The sequence below is a fragment of the Microcaecilia unicolor genome, chromosome 7 (assembly GCF_901765095.1).
Source record: "Microcaecilia unicolor chromosome 7, aMicUni1.1, whole genome shotgun sequence".
Classification (NCBI taxonomy): domain Eukaryota; kingdom Metazoa; phylum Chordata; class Amphibia; order Gymnophiona; family Siphonopidae; genus Microcaecilia; species Microcaecilia unicolor.
In genome coordinates, this window is record NC_044037.1 from 223110697 (window position 1) to 223134351 (window position 23655).

Consider the following 23655-nt stretch of genomic DNA (forward strand, 5'->3'; position numbering starts at 1 on the left):
GGCACCCTTCTACCCATGATTCAGAAAGATGATTGGCTATGTTCCCTGGATTTAAAGGATGTTTACACTCACATCCCGATACTGCCAGCTCACAGACAGTATCTCTGATTCCGTCTGGGGACACGGCACTTTCAGTATTGTGTGCTGCCCTTTGGGCTCGCCTCTGCACCACAGGTGTTCACGAAATGTCTCGTGGTGGTTGCGGCGTATCTACGCAAGCTGGGGGTGCAAGTGTTCCCGTATCTCGACGATTGGCTGGTCAAGAGCACCTCAGAGGCAGGAGCTCTTCGGTCCATGCAGTGCACTATTCACCTTCTGGAGCTGCTGGGGTTTGTCATAAATCACCCGGTCCCATCTCCAGCCAGTCCAATCTCTGGAATCCATAGGAATTCTGCTGAATTCTCAGACGGCTCAGACCTTTCTTCCCGAAGTGAGGGCGCAGAATCTCCTGTCCCTCGCTTCCCAGACCAGAGCGTCTCAGCAGGTCACAGCTCGGCAGATGTTGAGACTCCTGGGCCATATGGCCTCTACGGTTCATGTGACTCCCATGGCTCGCCTTCACATGAGATCTGCTCAATGGACCCTAGCTTCCCAGTGGTGCCAAGCCACCGGGAATCTAGAAGATGTCATCCGCCTGTCCGTCAGTTGCCGCAATTCGCTGCACTGGTGGACAATTCGGACTAATTTGACCCTGGGACGCCCATTCCAAATTCCGCAGCCCACAAAGGTGCTGACGACGGATGCATCTCGCCTGGGGTGGGGAGCTCATGTCGATGGGCTCCACACCCAGGGAGTGTGGTCCCTCCAGGAACAATATCTTCAGATTAACCTCCTGGAGCTCCGAGCGGTCTGGAACGCACTGAAGGCCTTCAGGGAGCGGCTGTCCTACCAAATCATCCAAATTCGGACAGACAATCAGGTTGCAATGTATTACATCAACAAGCAGGGGGGCACCGGATCTCGCCCCCTGTGTCAGGAAGCCGTCAGGATGTGGCGTTGGGCTTGCCAGTTTGGCATGCTTCTCCAAGCCACATACCTGGCAGGCGTAAACAACAGTCTGGCCGACAGGCTGAGCAGAGTCATGAAACCGCACGAGTGGTCGCTCCATTCCAGAGTGGTACTCAAGATCTTCCGAGAGTGGGGCACCCCCTCGGTGGATCTTTTCGCCTCTCAGACCAACCACAAGCTGCCTCTGTTCTGTTCCAGACTACAGGCACACGGCAGACTGGCGTCGGATGCCTTTCTTCTCCATTTGGGGGAACGGCCTCCTGTATGCTTATCCTCCCATACCTTTGGTGGGGAAGACCTTGCTGAAGCTCAAGCAAGACCACAGCACCATGATTCTGATAGCGCCTTTTTGGCCCCGTCAGATCTGGTTCCCTCTACTTCTGGAGTTGTCCTCCGAAGAAACGTGGAGATTGGAGTACTTTCCGACTCTCATTTCGCAGAACGACGGAGCGCTTCTACACCCCAACCTTCAGTCTCTAGCTCTCACGGCCTGGATGTTGAGGGCGTAGATTTTGCTTCGTTGGGTTTGTCTGAGGGTGTCTCCCGTGTCTTGCTTGCCTCTAGAAAGGATTCCACTAAAAAGAGTTACTTTTTCAAGTGGAGGAGGTTTGTCGTTTGGTGTGAGAGCAAGGCCATAGAACCTCGTTCTTGTCCTGCACAGAACCTGCTTGAATACCTTCTGCACTTATCAGAGTCTGGTCTCAAGACCAACTCAGTAAGGAATCACCTTAGTGCGATTAGTGCTTACCATTATCGTGTAGAGGGTAAAGCCATCTCTGGAGAGCCTTTAGTCGTTCGATTCACGAGAGGCTTGCTTTTGTCAAGGCCCCCTGTCAAGCCTCCTGCAGTGTCATGGGATCTCAACGTCGTCCTCACCCAGCTGATGAAGCCTTCTTTTGAGCCACTGAATTCTTGCCATCTGAAGTACTTGACCTGGAAGGTCATTTTCTTGGTGGCAGTTACTTCAGCTCGTAGAGTCAGTGAGCTGCAGGCCCTCGTAGCTCATGCTTCTTATACCAAATTTCATCATAACAGAGTAGTACTCCGCACTCACCCTAAGTTCCTGCCAAAGGTGGTGTCGGATTTCCATCTTAACCAGTCAATTGTCTTGCCAACATTCTTTCCCAGACCGCATACCCGCCCAGCTGAACGTCAGTTGCACACATTGGACTGCAAGCGAGCGTTGGCCTTCTATCTGGAGCGGACACAGCCCCACAGACAGTCCGCCCAATTGTTTATTTCTTTCGACCCCAATAGGAAGGGGGTCGCTGTCGGGAAACGCACCATCTCCAATTGGCTAGCAGATTGCATTTCCTTCACTTACGCCCAGGCTGGGCTGACTCTTGAGGGTCATGTCACGGCTCATAATGTTAGAGCCATGGCAGCGTCAGTGGCCCACTTGAAGTCAGCCACTATTGAAGAGATTTGCAAGGCTGCGACATGGTCTTTGGTCCACACATTCACATCACATTACTGCCTCCAGCAGGATACCCGACGCGACAGTCGGTTCGGGCAGTCGGTGCTGCAGAATCTGTTTGGGGTTTGAATCCAACTCCACCCTCCAGGACCCGATTTATTCTGTTCAGGCTGCACTCTCAGTTGGTTGTTCTTCGTAGGTCAATTTCTGTTATGCCCTCGCCGTTGCGAGGTTCAATTGACCTGGGTTCTTGTTATGAGTGAGCCTGAGAACTAGGGATACCCCAGTCGTGAAAACAAGCAGCCTGCTTGTCCTCGGAGAAAGCGAATGATACATACCTGTAGCAGGTGTTCTCCGAGGACAGCAGGCTGATTGTTCTCACCTACCCTCCCTCCTCGCCTTTGGAGTTGTGTTTTACTCATTCCTTTGCTTGTCATTCAACTGAGCGAGAACGGTCGCGCACAGGCGGGAAGACGGCCGCGCATGCGTGGTGGGCGTGCCCTGCGTGCGGGACCGCCCGCGAAGTTTTCTTCCGGTTGCTGGGGGTTGCCGTGGACGTCAACCCAGTCGTGAGAACAATCAGCCTGCTTGTCCTCGGAGAACACCTGCTACAGGTATGTATCATTCGCTGTTTGTTTAATGGCTACTCTGGAGGGTGCCTTTTTATGGCGAGTCTCAAAGCTGTGGAATCAATTGCCATTGGAGTTAAGCAAAGAGAGTTTGTTGCAACAATTTAAGAAGAAATTAAAAACATACTTTTTTTGAACAGGCTTTTGGGGTATTAACCTGATTGCTGGAGTTATGGGAGGAACCTGCAAAGATAACAAAAATGTTGTTTTATATGTTATACATTTTATCTTGGTGTGTATGCTTTTGAGTGTATCCTTTCCTTTTTTAATTTAAACTATTAAACCATAGTCTTTTATATAGGGGCACCATCATCTCCTTTTTCCTACTGGCCATTCCTTTCCCTGTGCACCCAAGCATCCTGCTAGCTTTTGCTGTCATCTTTTCTGCCTGGTTGGATAACTTAAGGTCATCACATACAATCGCACCCAAGTCCCACTCCTCTTTCGTGCACAAAAGTTCTTCGCTCCTAAACCGTACCGTTCCCTTGGGTTTTTACAGCCAAAATGCATGACCCTGCATTTTTTAGCATTAAATTTTAGCTGCCAAATTCCAGATTATTCCTCTTGCTTTGCAAAGACCATCCTCATGTTATCTACACCATCAGGTATTGCAAATTTTGGTATCATCCGCAAAGTGGCAGACCTTACCAGATAGCCCTTCAACAATATTGCTTACAAAAATGTTAAAATGAACCAGCCTAAGAAACAAACCATACAGCACACCACTGGTTACGTCCTCAGAATGAGCTCCATTTATCACTACTCACTGTTGCCTTCCATTCAACCAGTTCCCAACCCAGTCACTTTAGGGCCCATTCCGAGAGCACTCAGTTTTAGTCGTCGATGTGGAGCTGTGTCAAAGGCTTTGCTAAAATCTTAAATACACCACATCTAGTACTTTCCCTCGATCCAACTCTCTGGTCACCCAGTCAAAGAAATTAATCTGATTTGTCTGACAAAACCTGCCTGTAGTGAAACCATGATGCCTCAAATCCTGAAATTTATAGGATTCCAAAAACTTTACTATTCTCTATTTTAAAGGGTTTCTATCAATTTACTTACCACAGAAGTCAGACTTACCAGCCTGTAGTTCCCAACCTCTTCCTTGTTTTTGCTTTTGTGGAGAGGGACCACATCTGCACTTCTCCAGTTCTCTGGAACAACTGACTCAAGAGAAGCACTGAAAAGGTCAACCAGCGGAGCTGCTAGAACTTCCATAAGTTCTTTCAGTGTTTTCGGATGTATGCCATAAGGCTCCATCGCTTTGTTTACCTTTAATTTAAACAAATCAGATCTATTAAAGGGAAGGTATCTCTCCACTACGATAATACTTATACATTAATAGAGGAAAAGACTTTAGACCCTCGGTAACAGCTGACAATCTTTTTTTATACGAAACAGCGGACCGCGTAGCTCTGCGTGGCTAAATTTAGGCTCACGCTGGCGAGAATCCTCATTAGTCAAAAAACCTCTGTAACACTAGCAATGATATTCTTTCATATGAATGCTATGTATAAATGGTACTATATAAGTACTTAGCTGTGGTTGTGCTGGAGTAATTACGGATGTCCGCGCTGGACAGTGAGCTCCTGTTTCGCTCAGTGCTTCTTAAGGAGCCGGACCATACAACCCTTCACAGCACCTGCAACAGTAAGAATATTCTCTTGAAACAAGTTATCATCTAAGAGAGGAGAGTAATCGACTAACATTCCTATGTGAACAATCGGTAGTCACCTTCCAAAACCGCCAGCTGTCTTAATTATGGCGTCTGACGCTCAGCTGAGGACTTTTAAATCACTTCCTGCTTGTCTCCTTTAATTTAGCCAGCTCCTCACAAACACAGTCCTACCACCCCTCCATTCCTATTTGTGTTTGTATTCTGGGGTTCTGCTCCTGGCTCTTCAGCTATTAACACAGAAAAGAAATATTTGTTACTTTCTTTTTATAGAATACCAGCATAACAGGTCAAATATGTGTGTATAATCTAGGCATGAGCACTTATACCAGTATAATGCTGATGTACTTCCTCATGGCTAGATTGTGAAAGTGCACACATAAGTCATAGTTTGCATGCATTATTTTGTGCCCTGCCCACGCATATAAAGTTTCCAAGTTTTATTAATATTTACTATTCCGCCTTAACGGGGGTACCATTTTGGTGGCTTACAATCATATTAAAATGTGATCAAAAACATAACAGCATAGACTAGGTGATTAGTGGGGAAAAGGGGCAGAGCTCCATTATAGATAGGAAAGAATGGAGGTGGGTACGCACAATAAGTAAGTTCTTATATCTTCTAAGGGGGGGCTCGAGATAACGAGATAGAGGGGCGGTTCACTGAAGAATAGTGTTTTAAATATTAAAAGAAGCAATTTATAAGTGATCCTGTGACAGATGAGAAGGCAATGAGCAACTTTAAGTAAAGGTGTAACATGTTCATATTTGCTAGTCTTATGGATAATGCAGATTGCAGTGTTTTGTACTATTTGAAGCCGTTTCAGATCTTTGAGCTGGTTACCTTTTACATAGCGAGTTACAGTAGTTCAATTTACTTATCACTAATGAGCAGACAAGGATATTTAATGCTGAAGGTTGTAGTAGGGGGAGAACTGAACCAATGGGACGGAGCCTATAATAGGAGCGGCATGTTACCGGACTATTTGTGGCTGAAACATAAGATAGGTATCTAGTATGACCCTGAGAATTCGGGTTGTAGAAACCTGCAGGACTCACGGGCAGACTGACGATTCAGGCAACTGGGCAGGCCCGAGGGCCCAGAGGCCCCCGTCCACCGCCGCTTCCACACACTAAGGCCCCCCTAGCCTCAGTGAGCCCTCTCCGGTCTCACCTTGAAGGACCTTGGTGGTCTAGTGGCCTCTGCGAGGGGGAGGAAAGAAAAACACTTTCCTGCTCGCTATTCTGCCCTGCTCCACACTGCCTTGTTTTAAAAATGGCTGCTGAGACTGTCGAGGCCCGTGGCACTAATGTGAGAAGTCTTGGCACCCATTTAAAAACACAGTGGTATCGGGCAGAATAGCGGTAGTGGGCAGGAAAGACTGGGTTTCTTTCCTTCCCCCAAAGAAGCTACTAGACCACCAGGGCCCTTCAAGATAGGACCGGGAAGGAACCATTGAGGATCAAGGGACTTTAGTGGGCAGGAGGAGGGCAGTAGGAGGGGCTGTAGTGTGTGGGAGAGGGCTGTGGCAGCACGACGGTGGGTTGGGGCAGTGGGCTGGGCCAAGGAGGACCCAAGGACCTTTACTGCTTGGGGGCCCAGATCACTGTCAGTCCACCCCTAACGGGACTGAATTGCTGTATAGACAGGTAGGCAAGCCGAGATGCATATTTGGCTGATTAGTGAAAATAAATGCCTTCAATTTCACAAGTTTAAGCACGTGATGGTTATTACGAAGCCAGTCAGTTATTTGCTATTACCTATAAAATACATGCCATTGAAGATTGTCGTGTACTTAAAGAATAGAGTGTAAATTTAAGCAGCTCCTTATAGAATTAGCCCCTGTGTGACTAAGTAGGCACCACAGGTTGGTTGGTGGTGGCAGGGTTCATCAGAAAGTCAATGAGAACCTTGGAAACCTGGTGTTCAGACAATAGCCATGCTGGTGGTTTTGGTGGGGTTTGGGACTATCACAGGGCTTTTTTGTTGCACATTGGAAGGGAGGGATGCTGGGTGAACTAAACAGAGAATATTCCATGCTTAGCTACTCAGAAGTACAAAAGAAGAAGGTGACAAACTCCTTTGGATAAGGATTATCTTGCTGGCAGTGTGGGCAGTGAATAACTAGACTAGAAAAGTTGTGTGCTTTTTTTGCCATAATGTATTATGTTGTTATGCCCTGGCTTGGCCACAAGTAGATACTTCCAAGTACATGCCTATTCCCCTCTACCCACCCAGCCATCCCAGATTAAATGTAAATTCATAAATTTTACATTTGATTTCTTACATTTGACTGGATATATTTTCTGTTGCATTTTTCTCTCTTATCTTGTTTTTTAAAGATGCCCCTTGACTTATCCCCACTTGCAACACCAATCATAAGAAATAAAATTGAAGAGCCTCCAGTAGTGGAAACAACCCATCAAGATAGTCCTTTACCTCACCCGGAGTCCACTACTACTGATGAAAAGGTCAGAATCCTTTGTACAACCAGATAACTAAAATGTATGCTAACTGTATAAGAAAATTTAGAGTGGTAGTTAAGGTGTATTATGGCAGTAATGCACATTATTTACTCCTTAACATATGTTAAATAGCAATAATGTGAGTTATCTACACAGTAATATAAGTTACTGAAAGATACATAATAAAATGCATAGCATGCAAAATCTTTCGTTATTATGTAAATAGAATAATGTAGCTTGCAGTGAATGCTGCCAACTCAGTTGAGCATCCCCCCACCCCCGAGAACATCAGGCTGCTAAAGTGCAGTCCAGTGCTTCCAAGCCATATTTTAAAGGTGCCAGGCATTGAAAGAATCTTCTCCCTTTTCTCCCTCTTTCTCCCGAAGTTCTCTGCTCAGACGTCCCAAAACTCCTTCCTTCTTCTGTAGCTCCCCCTGGCCTATCTGTTCAGATCCCTGGTGCCTAGGGGTTTAGGAGTTCAGGGCAGGAGCAATCCCCAGTTGCTCCTGTTCGTGGTGCTGGCACTGGGTTCAAAATGGCACCGGTGATGCCTAGGAATTTCAACAGGTAGGCCCCATAGTGGAAGAAGGTTCTTTTTTTATCATTAATATAAATACATTTTTATTCAGAACAACAATACAGAATACAAGGAACAACCACATTATGTTCCCATAAGGAATAAACAACAATGCATTTAGAGATTCTCCCTCCAACCCCCCCTTAAGCCCTCACCCCCTTCCAAGAAACACAAGCTCCAAATTATTCGGGTGCCCACTGTTAATTATTTTCTTTTAATGCCTGGCCCTTTTAAAATAGGACCCCAGAGCATCAGACTGTGAGTTAGTAGCCCCATGTTCTTGGGCAGTATGAATAACGCAGCTTGTGAGATTGATAGTAAGCAGTGTTATTCATATACCACGGTTGTCGCTAACCTGTGGTACTGAAATATTGCAGGTTAGTGATTCCTGTGGTAAACCAAGGTGTAGTAAGAGCCCAACTTTTACAATGTCTTAATAAGCACCCCCCTTAAGATCTGATAAGGTAAGCATATTTACCGTAGACGTAAAACTGGAAGAACCTTTACTACATTTGGAGGGGCATTTTCGATAGAACGTCTAAATCAGAATTTGGACATTTTTGTAAAATGTCCAAATTCTGAACAGGAAAGGAGGTCATTTTTTAAAAAGATAGACGTCTGTCTTTTGTGTTTGAAAATGCTATGGACGTCTTGTGATTTGGACGTCCTTTTTTTTTTTTTTTTTTTTGTCCATTTTCGAACAAAAAAAACGTCCAAATGCAAAACGGAGGAGGAGTGACTTAATGCTTAGTGTAGTGGGCTTTGATCCTGGCAACATGGGTTCAATTCCCACTGCTGCTCCTTGTAACTTTGGACAAGTCAAATGCACAAGGGGCATTTTTCGATATGACATCTAAGTCTAAATGTGGACGTTTTTTTTATAACCCGTCCAAAATTAGAAACAGGAAAGGTCATTTTCTACAAAAGAAAGTCTGTCTTTTCCTTTTGAAAATGCTGTTTGGAAAAACATTTTGTGATTTGGATGTTTTATGTTTTGGTCCATTTTTACATCCAAATGCAAAACATACAGAATACACAAGAAAATCCACAATAAAGTGAAAACATTCACATGTTCTAAGTGTGGTAAACGCTTTGGTTGTAATGTAAATCTCAAAGTGCATCAGAAAGTCCATATGGGAGAGAAACCACAATGCGTCGGACGATACATACAGGAGTGAAATGACGTACAATGTCCTGAGTGTGGTAAAAGCTTTGGTTGGAAAGAAAATCTCACATGGCATCAGCGAATACACACAGGGATGAAACCATTTACATGCACTGAGGAGGTATAAGGCTTCAGTTAAATTGGGAACAGGTAATAAGGGAATGTACACTCTTGCTATGACGTATGGAAAAATAGTACTTGGGTATTTAGAGATTATAATGAGGACTCCTTTTCATCTATAGATCTGAATTCAAAGCCCAAATCTAATGATAAACAATATACACAAGGCTCAGATGTTATAAAAAAATAGAAAGCTTGTCATCAGGTAGAATAGTGGAAAAGTGACATTCTGGCAAACAATAGGGCATCTTTAGGGGCACTGCAATGGACTTTATAAAATGCTCACCAGGTACACACTCAAACCATTACTCCCTTACTTGTCTGCTGAGCCCTCCAAAACCCACTACCCCCAACGGTACACCACTACCATAGCCCTACAGGTGAAGGGAGCACCAATATATGGGTACAGTGGGTTTTGGAGGACTCACAGTTCCTTCCACAAGTGTAACAAGTAGGGGGGAGCCTCTGTCCACCTGTCTGCAGTGCACTGCACCACTACTAGACTACTCCAGGGACCTGCATGCTATCTAATGGTCCCAAGTATAAGCAGCTGAGGCTGGCATAGAGCTGGCAAATAATCACATTTTTGGGGGGGTGGGAGGGGGATAGGACCACAAATTTCATCATAACAGAGTAGTTCTCTGCATTCACCCTAAGCAGCTGAGTCATTTCCTGTGGCAGATAAACCTCCTAGAGCTACTTTTAAATAAGCTTAAGATGTCCAACTGTCAGGTGGTGTGAACATTTGAGACTTGCGGAACTATCAGGTCTCTTTTTTCTTGAAGCAGATAGTTATTGGTTAAGGAATTTTACAGATGAGTTCCATCCAATTGGTTTTGTTTGGAATAGCAACTGATGCAATCATTTACACTTCATTTATGGTGGGCGCTGGATGAGGAATCACACTGGTCTGGATACAGTTCTGGCACAGATTGCTAAGAACCCTATCTTCTGGGAAGTTTGGCAGGATTGTTATATATGGACAATTGGTGAAATTTATGCAAATGACACGTTCAAACCTTTCAGGTTTTGCAAAGAACAAAGTCACCTTTCGGATGCACGTATTACTAGTGATTTCAATTGTTACACTCTCTGACATACTATGCTCCCCGTTTCTGATTTGGAAGAGACTTAGCCTTTGCTTTAGATTGATGAGCGAGCGTGAACACTGCCACATGCTGATTTTAATTTTTGCAAGGTGCTTTGGGCATCAAGGAAGCCCCCAACAAAAACTGTTTGAACATCCCTGGGAGTGGGCATTTAGTATTGAACTTGATGTGCAAAAGTGGAAGAAAATGTGTGCTCCACTAGAAAAGCATTTTTGTTCTGCATTATTAAGACAGTCCAGCTATGATTCTTCATAAAGCCTATTGGACACCTTACAAATTGTCCTGTTTTGGGTAAAGAAATCCATAAACCATTGTTCGACATGTCAAGATTGCTGTTGAACTTATGTCTTATTCTTATCCTGATTTAGAGCCCTTTTGGAAGGTAGTGTGGGATAGAATTTCACGATTATTGCATGTTATGAGAGGCTTAGTTATCATCTTCTGATTTCGAAATTTGTAGGTCTGGAAATTTGTCAGGACCAGTTTGTTTGTTTGTTTTTTGATGGCCATAAATGCTTAGTTGATTTTGAATATTGGAAAAATACTTCGGTATTTTCTGAGGTTCAGTAGTGGAACCCTGTCTGTCTGTATCATAGATAAGAAAAGAGGCAGAAGATAGGAAGTGTCCTTGAGGGAGTACAGAAGCGCGCATAAGTGGAAATTGTTAGATAATTATATCTCTGGGATTGTGATATTTTATATGGCAGATTTTGCAACAAGTAAATGTTTGTTGTTTTTGTTATATGCTGAAATTACTTTGTTAAAATTGAATAAAGAATTTGAACTCAAGGCTCTACCCCAAGATGACCACTCCTCACCACACATACACAAACACACTTACAGAAGCAATCCCTGGTATTCTAGTGCTGGTTTTTGGCATACTGACTCTTTGTGGCAGTGGTAGTACTGTGAATATTGCTAGGGGTCAGAGCCACCATTTTGAACTGAGACTTGAGATAGGGCAGGAACATAAGGGGCTCACTCCTCCACTTACAATAAACTACAAGCGGTCGTTTGGGTAATTTGGGGAGGGGGGGGAGTCTTGCGCTATCGGGGAGGTCTTATCTTGGGGGGAGAGACAGGATGGGGCAGGGGATTGCACTTGGATGTCAGCCTACAGAGCAGGAAGGGTGAGCCTGGTTATCGGAGAAATTTCCAGGCCACAATGTTTTGGTTTTTATATTTTGGAATGGGCAAGTGTGGTGCTACCTGACTGCCACTAACATAGTTGCACTTAATGCCACATTTTGAGGTGGTACTAAGAACATGTTGGTTGGTTTTAGCATTTGGCAACCATTAGTGCAGGTCCACACTAATGGCTACCACATGCTAACATCCACGATAACTGCTTTGCACAGTTGAGTAAACAGTCTCCTTTGTTTTATTCATAACAAATGTTTCGTCTAATAAAATATGGCTCACCATGTTTATGGCTTCCAGTAATATATGCAAATATTTTAGACCACAAGAATTCTGAAACAAATGAATATTGAGATACGTAACGCTTTGGCCGGCATGAACTACAATTATATTAATGGTTTTGAAATGAAATAGTCCATCATTATCATTCTATAAAATAAGAACAGCCATACTGGGTCAGACCCAATGGTCCATCTAGCCCAGTATTCTGCTTCCAGCAGTGGCCAATCCAGGTCACAAGTACCTGTAAGAAACCTAATTAGTAGCAACATTCCATGCTACCAATCCCAGGGCAAGCAGTGGCTTCCCCCCATGACCATCTCAGTAACAGACTATAGACTTTTCCTGCAGGAGCTTGTCTATATTAAATTTCATCTGCCATTTGGATGCCTAGTCTTCCAGTTTCCTATTTGTCTCAATCCACATGCATTTTGACAACTTTGAATAGTTTTGTGTCATCTTTGCGGTCACCTCACTCATTGTTCCAATTTCCAGATCATTTATAAATATGTTAAATAGCATCTGCCCCGTACAGATTCACCCTCCCCAATTGAGAAAAATGGCCATTTAACCCTACCCGCTGTTTCTGTGCAATATACCAGTTCTTAATCCACAGAAGGACATTGCTTCCTATCCCATGACTCCTTAATTTTCTCAGGAGTCTCTTTATGAGATACTTTGTCAAAAGCTTTCTGAAATCTAGATACACTACATCAACTGGCTCACCTTTATCGACATTCTATTCTATTCATCTTTATTTCACCATATCTCCAAAGATTCATTGTGGATTACAAAAAAAGAAGCATCTCAATCAGATGGATTACAAGATACATACTGAAATAGAACAGACTAAATTAGGTATAATCTATATTCTGAAAATAGAAGAGCCTTCAACTTTTCTAAAGAAGAAATAGGAAAGATAGATCTAATCCGATAAGGGATATCATTCCAAACTTTTTACAAGTAGGTATGAAAAGAGTATTCAGATAACTTTTAAACCTAACACCCCCAAAATTTGGAAATGGCAAAATATTAGAATATATAGAGAGCGAAAATTTCACCTTGCAGACGATATTAAATATTTAGATAGGCAGACGAATTTTGTCAAAAAAAAACATCTGTTTCCATATCATCATGCTGATCAATTCCATAGACTGGTGGGGTTGTGTCCATCTACCAGCGGTGGAGATAGAGAGCAATCCTTTTGCCTCCCTATATGTGGTCATGTGCTGCCGGAAAATCCTCAGTATGTTCTCTATCTCAGCAGGTACGGGCTGGGGAGCCCACTGCTTGGGAAAGAACAGCGCAGGGGCTCTGGTCTCCTGCAGAGGCAAGTGGTCTATCAACCTCCTGGAACTCAGAGCCATTCGGTTGGCGCTTTTGGAGTTTCTCCCGGTACTAGGCGGTGAAGCCAGTACGGGTCCTGTCGGACAATCCATGGCTGTGGCTATGTCATTCACCAGGGAGGTACCAAGAGCGCCCCTCTAGCCAAGGAGGCCATGAAGCTATGCCAGTGGGCGGAAAGCGAACTTAGAACAGCTGTCGGCGGCCCACATTGCGGGAGTCATGAATGTCCAAGGCGGACTTTCTCAATTGCCATACCTTGGATCCCGGAGAGTGGCAGCTATTGGCTCAGGCGTTCTTGGACTCACAAGCGCTGGGGCCCAGCCGAGCTTAGATCTGATGGCGTCATCAGCCAATTGCCAAGTGCTGCGCTTTTTCAGCAGAGGACGGGACCTCGCTCTCTGGGAGTAGATGCTCTTCTCCAACGGTGGCCGACACAGGAGCTTTTCTATGTGTTCCCACCCTGGCCCATGTTGGGCAGGGTGCTAGACCGGGTGCAAAGCATCTGGGTCGGATAATCCTGGTGGGGTCCGGAACTGGGCCCAGACGTCCCCTGGTATGCGGACTTGATCAGGCTCTCAGTGGACGGCACTCTGCGGCTGCCAGCAGTGCGGGGCCTTTGCACCAGGGTCCCGTGGTGATGGAGGATCCCTCCCCCTTTGGTCTTACGGCCTGGCTATTGAGCGGCAGCGTCTGAGGAAGAAGGGCTTCTCAGACAAGGTCATCGCCACTATGCTGAGAGCGAGGAAGCGCTCTACTTCTACTGCTTACGCCAGGGTTTGGCGAACCTTTGCATCGTGGTGTGAGGCAGGCTCTCTTTCTCCCTTCACTGCTCCAATTTCTTCAGTGTTGGCGTTCTGCAAGAAGGTCTGGAGAAAGGCCTGTCGCTCAGTTCCCTTAAAGTCCAGGTAGCGGGCTCTGGCTTGCTTCAGGGGTCGCCTGAAGGGTGCTTCCCTGGCCTCGCAGCCGGATGTGGTGCGCTTTCTCAAGGGGAGTTAATCACCTACGCCCTCCTCTGCACTCGGTTGGTGCCTGCGTGGAATCTCAATCTAGTGCTTAAGAGCCTTGCAGAAGCCGCCTTTTTGAACCCTTGTCGAGGGGCATCTCTGAAAGACCTGACGTTGAAAGCAGTCTTTTTGGTGACTATCACTTCAGCCAGACTAGTTTCCGAGCTCCAGGCGCTATCATGTCGGGAACCCTTCCTGCAGTTCACTGAGGCATGAGTGTCCTATTCGCACGGTGCCTTCCTTCCTGCCCAAGATTGTTTCTCGTGTTCCATGTGAATCAGCAGCTCTGCCTACCCTCCTTTCGTAGGGAGGACTACCCAGAGGAAATACTCTGCTCTCAATATCTAGATGGAGACGAGTCATCATCAGATACTTGACCAATGATTTCCGGAAGTCGGATGATCTGTTTGTGCTGTTCGCAGGTCCTCGTAAGGGTCTGCAGGCATCCAAGCCTACAGTGGCACGATGGGTCAAGGAAGCCATTGCAGCGGCTTATGTGGCCGTGGGGAAGATGCCGCCTATCCAGCTGAAGGCTCACTCCACTAGGGCACAGGCGGCCTCGATGGCAGAGGCCGGGTCCGTCTCCTTGGAAGAGATTTGTAAGGCGGCAACTTGCGCATCGGCTCATACTTTCTCTCGTCATTACCGCTTGACTGTGGCTGCTCGGGTGGAGGCCCGGTTTGGAGCTTTAGTGTTAGCGGTCAGGGATTGCTATGTCCTGCCCTGGGTGAGTACTGCTTCGGTACATCCCACCAGTCTATGGATTGATCAGCATGATGGATATGGAAGGTAAAATTATGTATCATACCTGATAATTTTCTTTCCATTAATCATAGATGATCAATCCATAGCCCCTCCCAGATATATGTACTGTTTATATTCTGGTTGCATTTCAGGTTCAAGTTTAGTCTTCAGTTCTGTTCAGGAGGATCTTCGTGTTCAAGTTTTTTCGATTGAATTCTTCTGGAGTCTCAACTGTGTTACAGTGAGTTTTTTCGATTGAATTCTTCCTGGAGTCTCAACTGTGTTACAGTGAGCTGCTGCATTCCTCTCCCCTCCGTTTTATGGGGCTGGATGAGACCTAAATTCTGCCGGCGCTCCCTCTCGCTTCGTGCGGCGTAGGGTAGCATTATATCCCCTCCCGCTTCGGCGGTGTTAGGGTCAGCAGCTCTCCCGCGTTTGCTGGTCTCAGGATAAGCAGATCCCCCCCCCCCCCCGCATCGGCGGGTGTGGTGTCCCTCCCCTGCTCCGCGGGGATGAGCTGGACGGATTCCCCTCCCCCACTTGTGTGGGATGAGCTGGGTTGATTCCCCTCCCCCCGTTTCGGCGGTGGTGAGCTGGGCAGAGTTTCCCTTTGTGGGTTGTAATTCTCTAAGTGGCTGAGTCCTGCGGATGGAGCTTTTGATACGACATACTGAGGAGTTTCTGGCAGCACATGACCACATATAGGGAGGCAAAAGTATTGCTCTCTAGTCTCCACCTGCTGTAGATGGACTCAACCCACCAGTCTATGGATTGATCAGCTATGATTAATGGAAAGAAAATTATCAGGTATCTACTATAATAAAACTCACCCTCAACATTCTGAAGACAACGTTCTGAAGTCACTCAGTCACTCCCTGAAGGGTTCATGGATTCATGGTGGTGAAGCCACAATACTGACCATGTCTCTCTGCCCCGCCCTCGCATGACGGACCAATCAGAAAAAACACCCTCAACATTCTGAAACACAAAGGACCATCACAACACCGGTCCCAGGCACACTAGGCAACGTAAGACGACCATCAGAGGAAACTACGTGACAATAAGGGAGGAGCATTCCCCAGCAGAATGGCTCATTATCTGTGCAGCACGGAGAGCATAGAACCAGTGCTGGAACGAGAGAAGAATATTCCTGCTGTGGGTTATGTGCAAAATAGACCGGGGGTGGGGGGGGGGGGATTAATTTTTAATGGCCTAATGCCAGTACTGAGAGTGCCAGAGGGCCCATAGCAAAGACTATATTTGGGATCGCTTGACATGGAGTCAGAGGAGCCGGAAACAACGTGCCCCATTCACCATCTGGGTATGTGGACAAACAGGACAACTGCGGCCCAGCTGGAAGGATTACCCCGCGATCCAGCCAGCAGCAAACAGCGACCAAGGACAGCACAGCACATCCCCAAACCCCAAGCAAAAAACAAAAAAAAAACGACACACATCACAACCTGCACACACACCGCACCCTCACACGCTCACCGCACCCTCACACACTCACACACACACACACACACACACAAAATAACTCTGACACATACACACACACACACACACAAAAAAGCCACATGCTAGCGCCCGTTTCATTGGTTTCGGAAACGGGCCTTTTTTACTAGTGATACATAATTTTACCTCTATCCACACCTTCAAGGAAATGAAGCAAATTGGTGAGCAAGCCTTCCTTGCTGAATCTGTGCTGACTCTGTCCATTAAACTAAGTTTTTGTCTACGTGTTCTGTAATTTTAATCTTTATAATAGTTTTTGCCCGGCACTGAGTCAGGCTTACTGGTCTGTAATTTCCCAGATCACCCCTGGAGCCCTTTTTAAAAATTGTCGTCATAATGTCTACCCTACAGTCGTCAGGTACTAAGGAACGATTTTATTGACAGGTTACAGATCACTAGCAGAAGATCAGCAATTTCATGTTTGAGTTTCAATACCCCGGGGTGTATATCATACGATTCAGGTGATTATCACTCTTTAACTTGTCAGTTTGGCGCAGAACATCTTCCAAGTTCACTGAGATTTCTTTCAGTTCCTCCGCATCGTCACCCTTGAAAAACCATTTCTGGTATAGGTAGATCTATTACATCTTTTTATTATTATTTATTTAGATTTTGCTCACACCTTTTGCAGTAGTAGCTCAAGGTGAGTTACATTCAGGTACTCTGGATATTCTCTGTCCCAGGAGGGTTCACAATCTAAGTTTGTACCCGAGGCTATGAGGGTTAGTGACCTTGCCCAAGATCACAAGGAGGCAGCAGTGGGATTTGAACCAGCCACTTCTGGATTGCAAGACCGGTGCTCTAACCAACTAGGCCACTCCTCCACTCTTGTTCCCTGAAGGTTGAAGCAAAGAACTCATTCAGTCTCTCCGCTATGGCCTTGTCCTACCTGAGTGCTCCTTTTGCTACTTCCTGATCTAATGGTCCCAGAGATTCTCTCGCAGGCTTCCTGCTTCTGATATACCTGAAAAAAGTGTTACTATGAGTTTTCATCTCCACAGCAAGTTTTCTTCATATTCTCTTTAACCTCTTTATCAGTGCTTTGCATGTAGGTTGACCGTGCTTACATTGCTTCTTATTTTCTTCATTCGGATCCTTTTCCCATTTTTTAAAGGATGTTCTTTTGGCTGTAAGCCTTTTTTTTTTTTTTTTTTACCTCACCTTTTAACCACGCTGGCTGTCATTTGTTCTTTTTTCCACCTTTTGTTAATACGTGGAATACATCTAGCCTGGGCTTCCATGACGGTATTTTTAAATAACATCCGTGCCTGATTTAAAGTCCTAACCTTTACAGATGACCCTTTCAGCTTTTTTTTAACCATTTTGCTCATTTTGTCATAGTTGCCCTTTAGAAAATAAAAGCTGCTACAGTAGATTTTATTAGTGGACGTTCACCCCAGTTATCAGCTCAAATTGGTCATTGTATGATCACTGTTTCCTAGCAGGTCCAACACTGTTACCTCTCATACTATTTCCCGCATTCCATTAGGATTAGATCCAGAATAGCTCCCTCTCTCGTTGGTTCTTATACCATTGCTTCAAGAAGCAGTCAATTATTACATCTAGAAATTTACTTCTCTAGCATTCCCTGATGTAACATTTATCCAGTCAATATTAGGTTAATTGAAATCACCCATTATTATAATGTTGCCCAATTTGCCAGCTTTTCTGATTTCTGTAAACGTATTTTCATCTGTCTCTTCATTCTGTCCCGGCAGACGGTAGTACAGCCTACCAGGATACTCCTTCCCTTTACACCTGGAATTTCTATCCATAAATATCCACACTGCTATCTGTTTCATGTAGAAAGTTTATTTTGTTTGACTCAATTCCCTCTTTAACATATAGCGCAGTTCCGTCTCCAATTTGATCCACTCAATCATTGCAATATAATCTGTACCTTGCTAATACAGTGTCCCATTGATTGTCTTCCTTTCACCAGGTCTCTGAGATGCCTATTATATCCACCTCTTCATTTAATGTTATATACTCCAATTCTTCTATCTTATTTTAAGGTTTCTAGCATTTGTATATAGACACTTCAAATTTGTTCTTTTCTTTGCCTCTACAAGCTGCTTTTAAGTTAATGGGGATAATTTGTATCCTTTACTCTGTTCTCCCATTGAACACTCCAGGCTTTCTTTTTCCATTATTGAAATCTTTCTATCGAGATTCCCTAAAGATCCTGTTTCAGTAGTATCCTTCAAGGATACTTCACAGTGACCCATGCGCTCCTGGGTGAGTGTCGGCTCTCCCCCACCCCCACCCCCAATTTAGTTTAAAAATGGTCTATCTCCGTTTTAAATGTTAGCGTCAGCAGCCTGGTTCCATCCCGGTTAAGATGGAGCAGGCTCCCCCTTTAGAACAGGCTCCCCCTTCCCCAGAATGTTGCCCAGTTCCTAACAAGTCTAAATTCCTCATCCCTGCATCGTTGTCTCAACCACGCATTGAGACTTCGGAGCTCTCCCTGTCTCCTTGAGTCCTGTGCATGTCCTGAAATGCTACCCTGGAAGATCTGGATTTCAGCTTTCTGCCTAGGAGCCTAAATTTGGCTTTCAGAACCTCCCTCTCACATTTTCCTATGTCAATGGTATCCACATTGTACCAAGACAGTCAGCTCCTCCCCAACACTAAAATCCTATCTAGTGACGTGTGAGGTCTGCCACCTTTGTACCAGGGCAGGCAAGTGACTAGGCAATCCTCATGTCCACCAGCCTCCCATCTATTCTACATGCCTAATAATCAAATCACCAACTACAACAGCCATCCTAACCCTTCCCTCCTGGGTGGAAGCTCCTGGAGATACATCCTTGGTGCGAGAGGATATGCATCTCCTGGTGAGCAAGCCCTGGCTACAGGATTGCTTCCAATTTCACCTGGGTGATGCTATCCTTTTAGAAGACCTCCCTCCTCCAAGGCAGCACAGGAGCTGCCAGACTGGAGGTGAGATTTCTCTACAACATCCCTGTAGGCCTCCTCAGGTACCTTTCTGACTCCTCAGTTCCTTTATGTCTGCTACTCTAGCCTCAAGAATAGACTCATTTTCTGAGAGGTAGAGCTCTTTGCATTGAGCACACACATATAACTTCTCACCAACTGGGAGGTAATCATACATGTGACGCTCAATGCAAAAGATTGGATAGCACTGTTCTCACTGCTGTCTGCATCTTAGTATTATAGAGTTGTTTATTAAAACTTCTTACGGTACTAAGGGATATTAGATTAATATAAAGAGCCTTAAGATTATATGGTAATATGTAATTTATTTAGTGTTTGCTTCTCAGAAACTAATTAAATGCAATTTAAAAACTGTAATGAAAACTCTCCTCTTGTTATCCTAGTTAGAATAATTGACTATAAATGAAGAAATGTGTTAGGGGTGGGGTGGGATTGAAGACTGAACTAGACCCAGCTGTGCTTCTAGATGCTATCTATTAATGCTGTGGCAGAACGTTTTAAAGTTTTAAAACTATGGTCTTAAACAATGGGCAAAAGAGTATGGAGACTAGTTAATTTGTGTTAAATATTTTGGCTTTATCAATATATACTAATTCCTCTTTTAAACCTCAATCTTTAAGATACAATGCACAGTTTCAAATAATGTTCACTTACTCAGTTCCATGGATAAATCCTTCTTATCTGTTCCTTCTCCACTACTGACAACTCCAGACTTCGCTCCTTCTGTCTCGCTGCACCCTTTGCCTGGAATAGACTTCCTGAGCCCCTACGTCTTGCCCCATCCTTGACCATCTATAAATCTAGATTGAAGCCCACCTCTTAACATTGCTTGTTGACTTGTAACGACTTGTAACCACTCGCCTCCACCTACCCTCCTCTCCTCTCCTCTTTCTCTACACAATTGATTTGCTTGCCTTATTTTTGTCTATTAGATTGTAAGCTCTTTGAGCAGGGACTGTCTTTCTTCTATGTTCGTGCAGTGTTGCGTACGCTTTGTAGCCCTATAAAAATGCTAAATAGTAGTATAGTAGTAGAAATGCCCTCTTCTCTCAGAAATCTATCCATTTGTCTATCTTATCAGTTTGTACAGATCCACAACTGACATGGCAGAAGTTTTTTTTCCCCTTTTAGGAGGTAACAATTGCAGAAGACTGCACAACCCACATCTACTATATTCCGACCAGCATCATTACAGGTTCCTAATGTGCTGCTCACAGTTCTGATTCAAGTGTAATTATTCAACAAGCGGTACCTGCACAACTTCAAGCACTGTCATCACCCAAGCTCCATCCTCTAACAGAACCATAGTGTGAGTAAAGCATTGTATTTTAGATTGTAAACTGCCGAGACCTGTACTAGAATTGGCAGGTTCTCAAGTTTTTATAAACATAAAAATAACTGTAATACAAAGAATAATAGTAATTCATCCAGAATTTAGAACAAACAAAATCATTTTCCTTTTCTGATTTTTCATTTCGTTTCTAAGGTGAAATATGTTGACTTTTTCATCAGCTACTTCTACATAGACACAAATAATTGGAGATTCGACTGTGCTTCTTGATAAAATTTAGCAGTGTATTACTAAACTACGTTAGGTGTTTAATATACCATGTTAAACAGTTCACATGGAAATTCCAATTAGGGTGTATGGAACTTGAACTCCTAATGTGGCTTATAACCCAAAATGGTTAATGGCCTCTCTGGAGATGTAAAAGTAACCCAGAATGCAGTTAGCTACACTTGGGGGTTGTCATTAACTTTATTATCTGCTTCTGCAGTTAATACATGGTAACAATTATTGTTCTGCAGTAGCAGCAGGGCTGTCTTTCTCAAAGTGCTGAGAATGCTCCAGCATGTACCATGAAAGTTTTGTAGTAGATGCACATTAGGTACAAAGCCTTCATGTGGTTTAGTAAATAGTCTCCTTAACAGATTAAGACGGACTACATAGCTGTAGCATGACCTTGGTAGAAAAGGTTTTGATCAGTAAGGATGTGGCCTAGGAATACAAGGGTATATACTCTTTTTATTATAAGTACGCATAGACGTGTTATGAAATAGCATATTTTTGGAAAGAATTAAAATGAATCTTAGGGACTAATTCACAAAGGCTTTTCTTCTATTCTTTGTCTGTAACTATATAGCAAGGAAAAATTTAGTGAATCAGGTCCTTACAATGATATTAGTAAAGAAAATATAACCAAGACACAGACAAAACATGTTTAAAAGCATCTGTAGTGTATAGACTATTAAAGATTCCTGCTATTTTCCACAAATTTTTTTCAGAATCGATTGTCGTTTGACAATGCATCATTCCATATAACTGTACAAAGTTGACAAACTATAATTTCAGCATAGAACACTGAAAGAGCCAATTCTGTTTGTCTACCACATGTTTTAATGAGCAGTCACTGTGGTTAAGCACACCAGCTGGAAGTGCATGCTCTGCTTACATGCATGCATTTTACTGGTCCTGTTTACATGCATGCACTTGCCCTACATTTATACGCACCCCATGCTTGAAATAAACTCCCTGAGCCCATTCGCCAGGCCCCCTCCCTGCCCATCTTCAAATCCTTGCTCAAAGCCCACCTCTTCAATGTCGCCTTTAGCACCTAACCACCATACCTCTATTCAGGAAATCTAGACTGCTCCAACTTGACATTTCGTCCTTTAGATTGTAAGCTCCTTTGAGCAGGGACTGTCCTTCTTTGTTAAACTGTACAGCGCTGAGTAACCCTAGTAGCGCTCTAGAAATGTTAAGTAGTAGTAGTAGGTTGTTGAACATCCAACTCACCATTGGTGTGCTGCCGCTGCTAGTGACTATTAATAATGCACTACATAGGCTTGACTAATTTATGTGAGATGAGGCTAATTGACGTTTCCTTGTCATCAACAGCAGATGAATCCATTAACTGATGGGTTGTATCCGCCTTATCAGCAGGTGGAGATAGAGAAACACTGAAAGCACATGGTGTTCCAGGACACCCAACCCCCTCTGCCTTCAGTATCTCTCTATCTCCAGCAGGTGTTAACATCGCTTCTCAGCTCCTGGATTTCTGCCTGGGTGGCTCCTGTGCTTTGCCAGTAGAGCAGGGGGTGTTGTGGCTGGTAGTGCCCACTTTAAAGCCATACTTGGTTTCCCCTGTCCCTGCCTTACCCCATTCCCCTCCTCCTGGAGTTCTTATGTGGCTGCTTGCCTCTAACTTTCCTCACAGTAAAAAAACAAACAGAGAGAGGCTTTCTCCTGAGCTCCTGGTTCGATGCAGCTTGGCAGCAGGTCGTTTGACTCGGTCTCCTGAGGTGAGAGTGGTGCCCAGCTCCTCCGGGGAGGTTCCAGCTGACAGCGCTCTGTGCGGGGTAAGTTTTTGGCACGAAGGCGCCATTTTGTTTTCTGTATTTGATGGCTGCTGAGGGGGTTAAGCGCTGCTCCCACTGTGGGAAACGCTGATCAGCAGCGGGGCTTTGCAGCCATGCGCCTAGATGCTAATGCTGACACGAGCATGGCGGGCGGGGGAGTCAGAGGGGTCTGGCAGGCCCTCAAGGACTGATGATCCAGATGAGGTGGCTGCTTGCCACAGGTGTTGGATGACCCTAAAGCGGTTCGGATTTTCCAACCGCGACGACTGCCAGCTCTTATTCTGATGCCTTACAGGCTCTTTGTATTGAGATCCTGACAAGGGCACTGCCTCTTCTATTAATCCTAGGATGGCTAGCACTAAGAAGCCTTCTCGGGCTTTTCCCGTGCATGCTTCCATCCAAGAGCTTATTTCAGCTCAATGGTCTGACCCTGAGGTCCTTGAAGGTGGCCAGGGCTATGTGACACCTTTACCCCCTGAGGGAAAGTCAGTTGACCCTCTTTGGGATGCCTAAAGTGGATGCTTTAGTCATGGCTGTGACTAAAAAGACTACTCTCCCGGTGGAGGGAGGGGTCACTTTGAAAGATATGCAGGACCGGCGGCTGGAATCTGCGCTAAAGCGGTCCTTTTATATCTCGGGCCTTTCCTTACGGGCGGCTATTTGCAGTTCCTATGCAGCCTGGGCCTGCCCTTTCCTGGTTGCAGCAGGCGATTGAGCAGCCTGCCGATGGAGCGGGTTTCCCTCGCTGAGGTCGGCCCGCGTTGGGAGTCCTGCCCTGTCTTTTTGGCTGATGCCCTTTATGATCTGGTCAGAGCTTCGGCTAAGCAGATTGTCTGGTGGCGGATGCTGCCCGCTGCTTTCTTTGGCTCCGGCATTGGGCAGCTGACATGGCCTCTAAGAACAAAGGCTGGTGAGGTTAACCCTTCAGGGCCTTCCTTTTATTTTGGGGAGGATTGGAGAAGATTGTTAAGGACCAAGGGACTCTAAGTCCCAATGGTTGCCTGAGGATAGCCCCGACTCCTTCTTCCAAAAGTCCTGTCTTTCCCTCCTCTTCCACAGGCCATATTTTCGCGAAGCTCGCAGGTATGCCCGGGGGCCACTCTAGCGGGGTGTGGGCAACATCCCGTTGCCAGCAAGAG

General features: G+C 45.0%; 1 protein-coding gene across 1 annotated transcript in view; it reads left to right on the forward strand.

Annotated features, from left to right (window-relative positions):
- The window catches only part of ATF2 (activating transcription factor 2), a 220865-nt gene that overhangs the window by 55857 nt on the left and 141353 nt on the right, over positions 1 to 23655 (forward strand). The window contains 5 exon segments of the mRNA XM_030208954.1: positions 7073 to 7201; positions 17313 to 17327; positions 20304 to 20370; positions 20373 to 20411; positions 20414 to 20465. Of these exon segments, the coding sequence (XP_030064814.1) occupies positions 7073 to 7201; positions 17313 to 17327; positions 20304 to 20370; positions 20373 to 20411; positions 20414 to 20465 (302 nt within the window).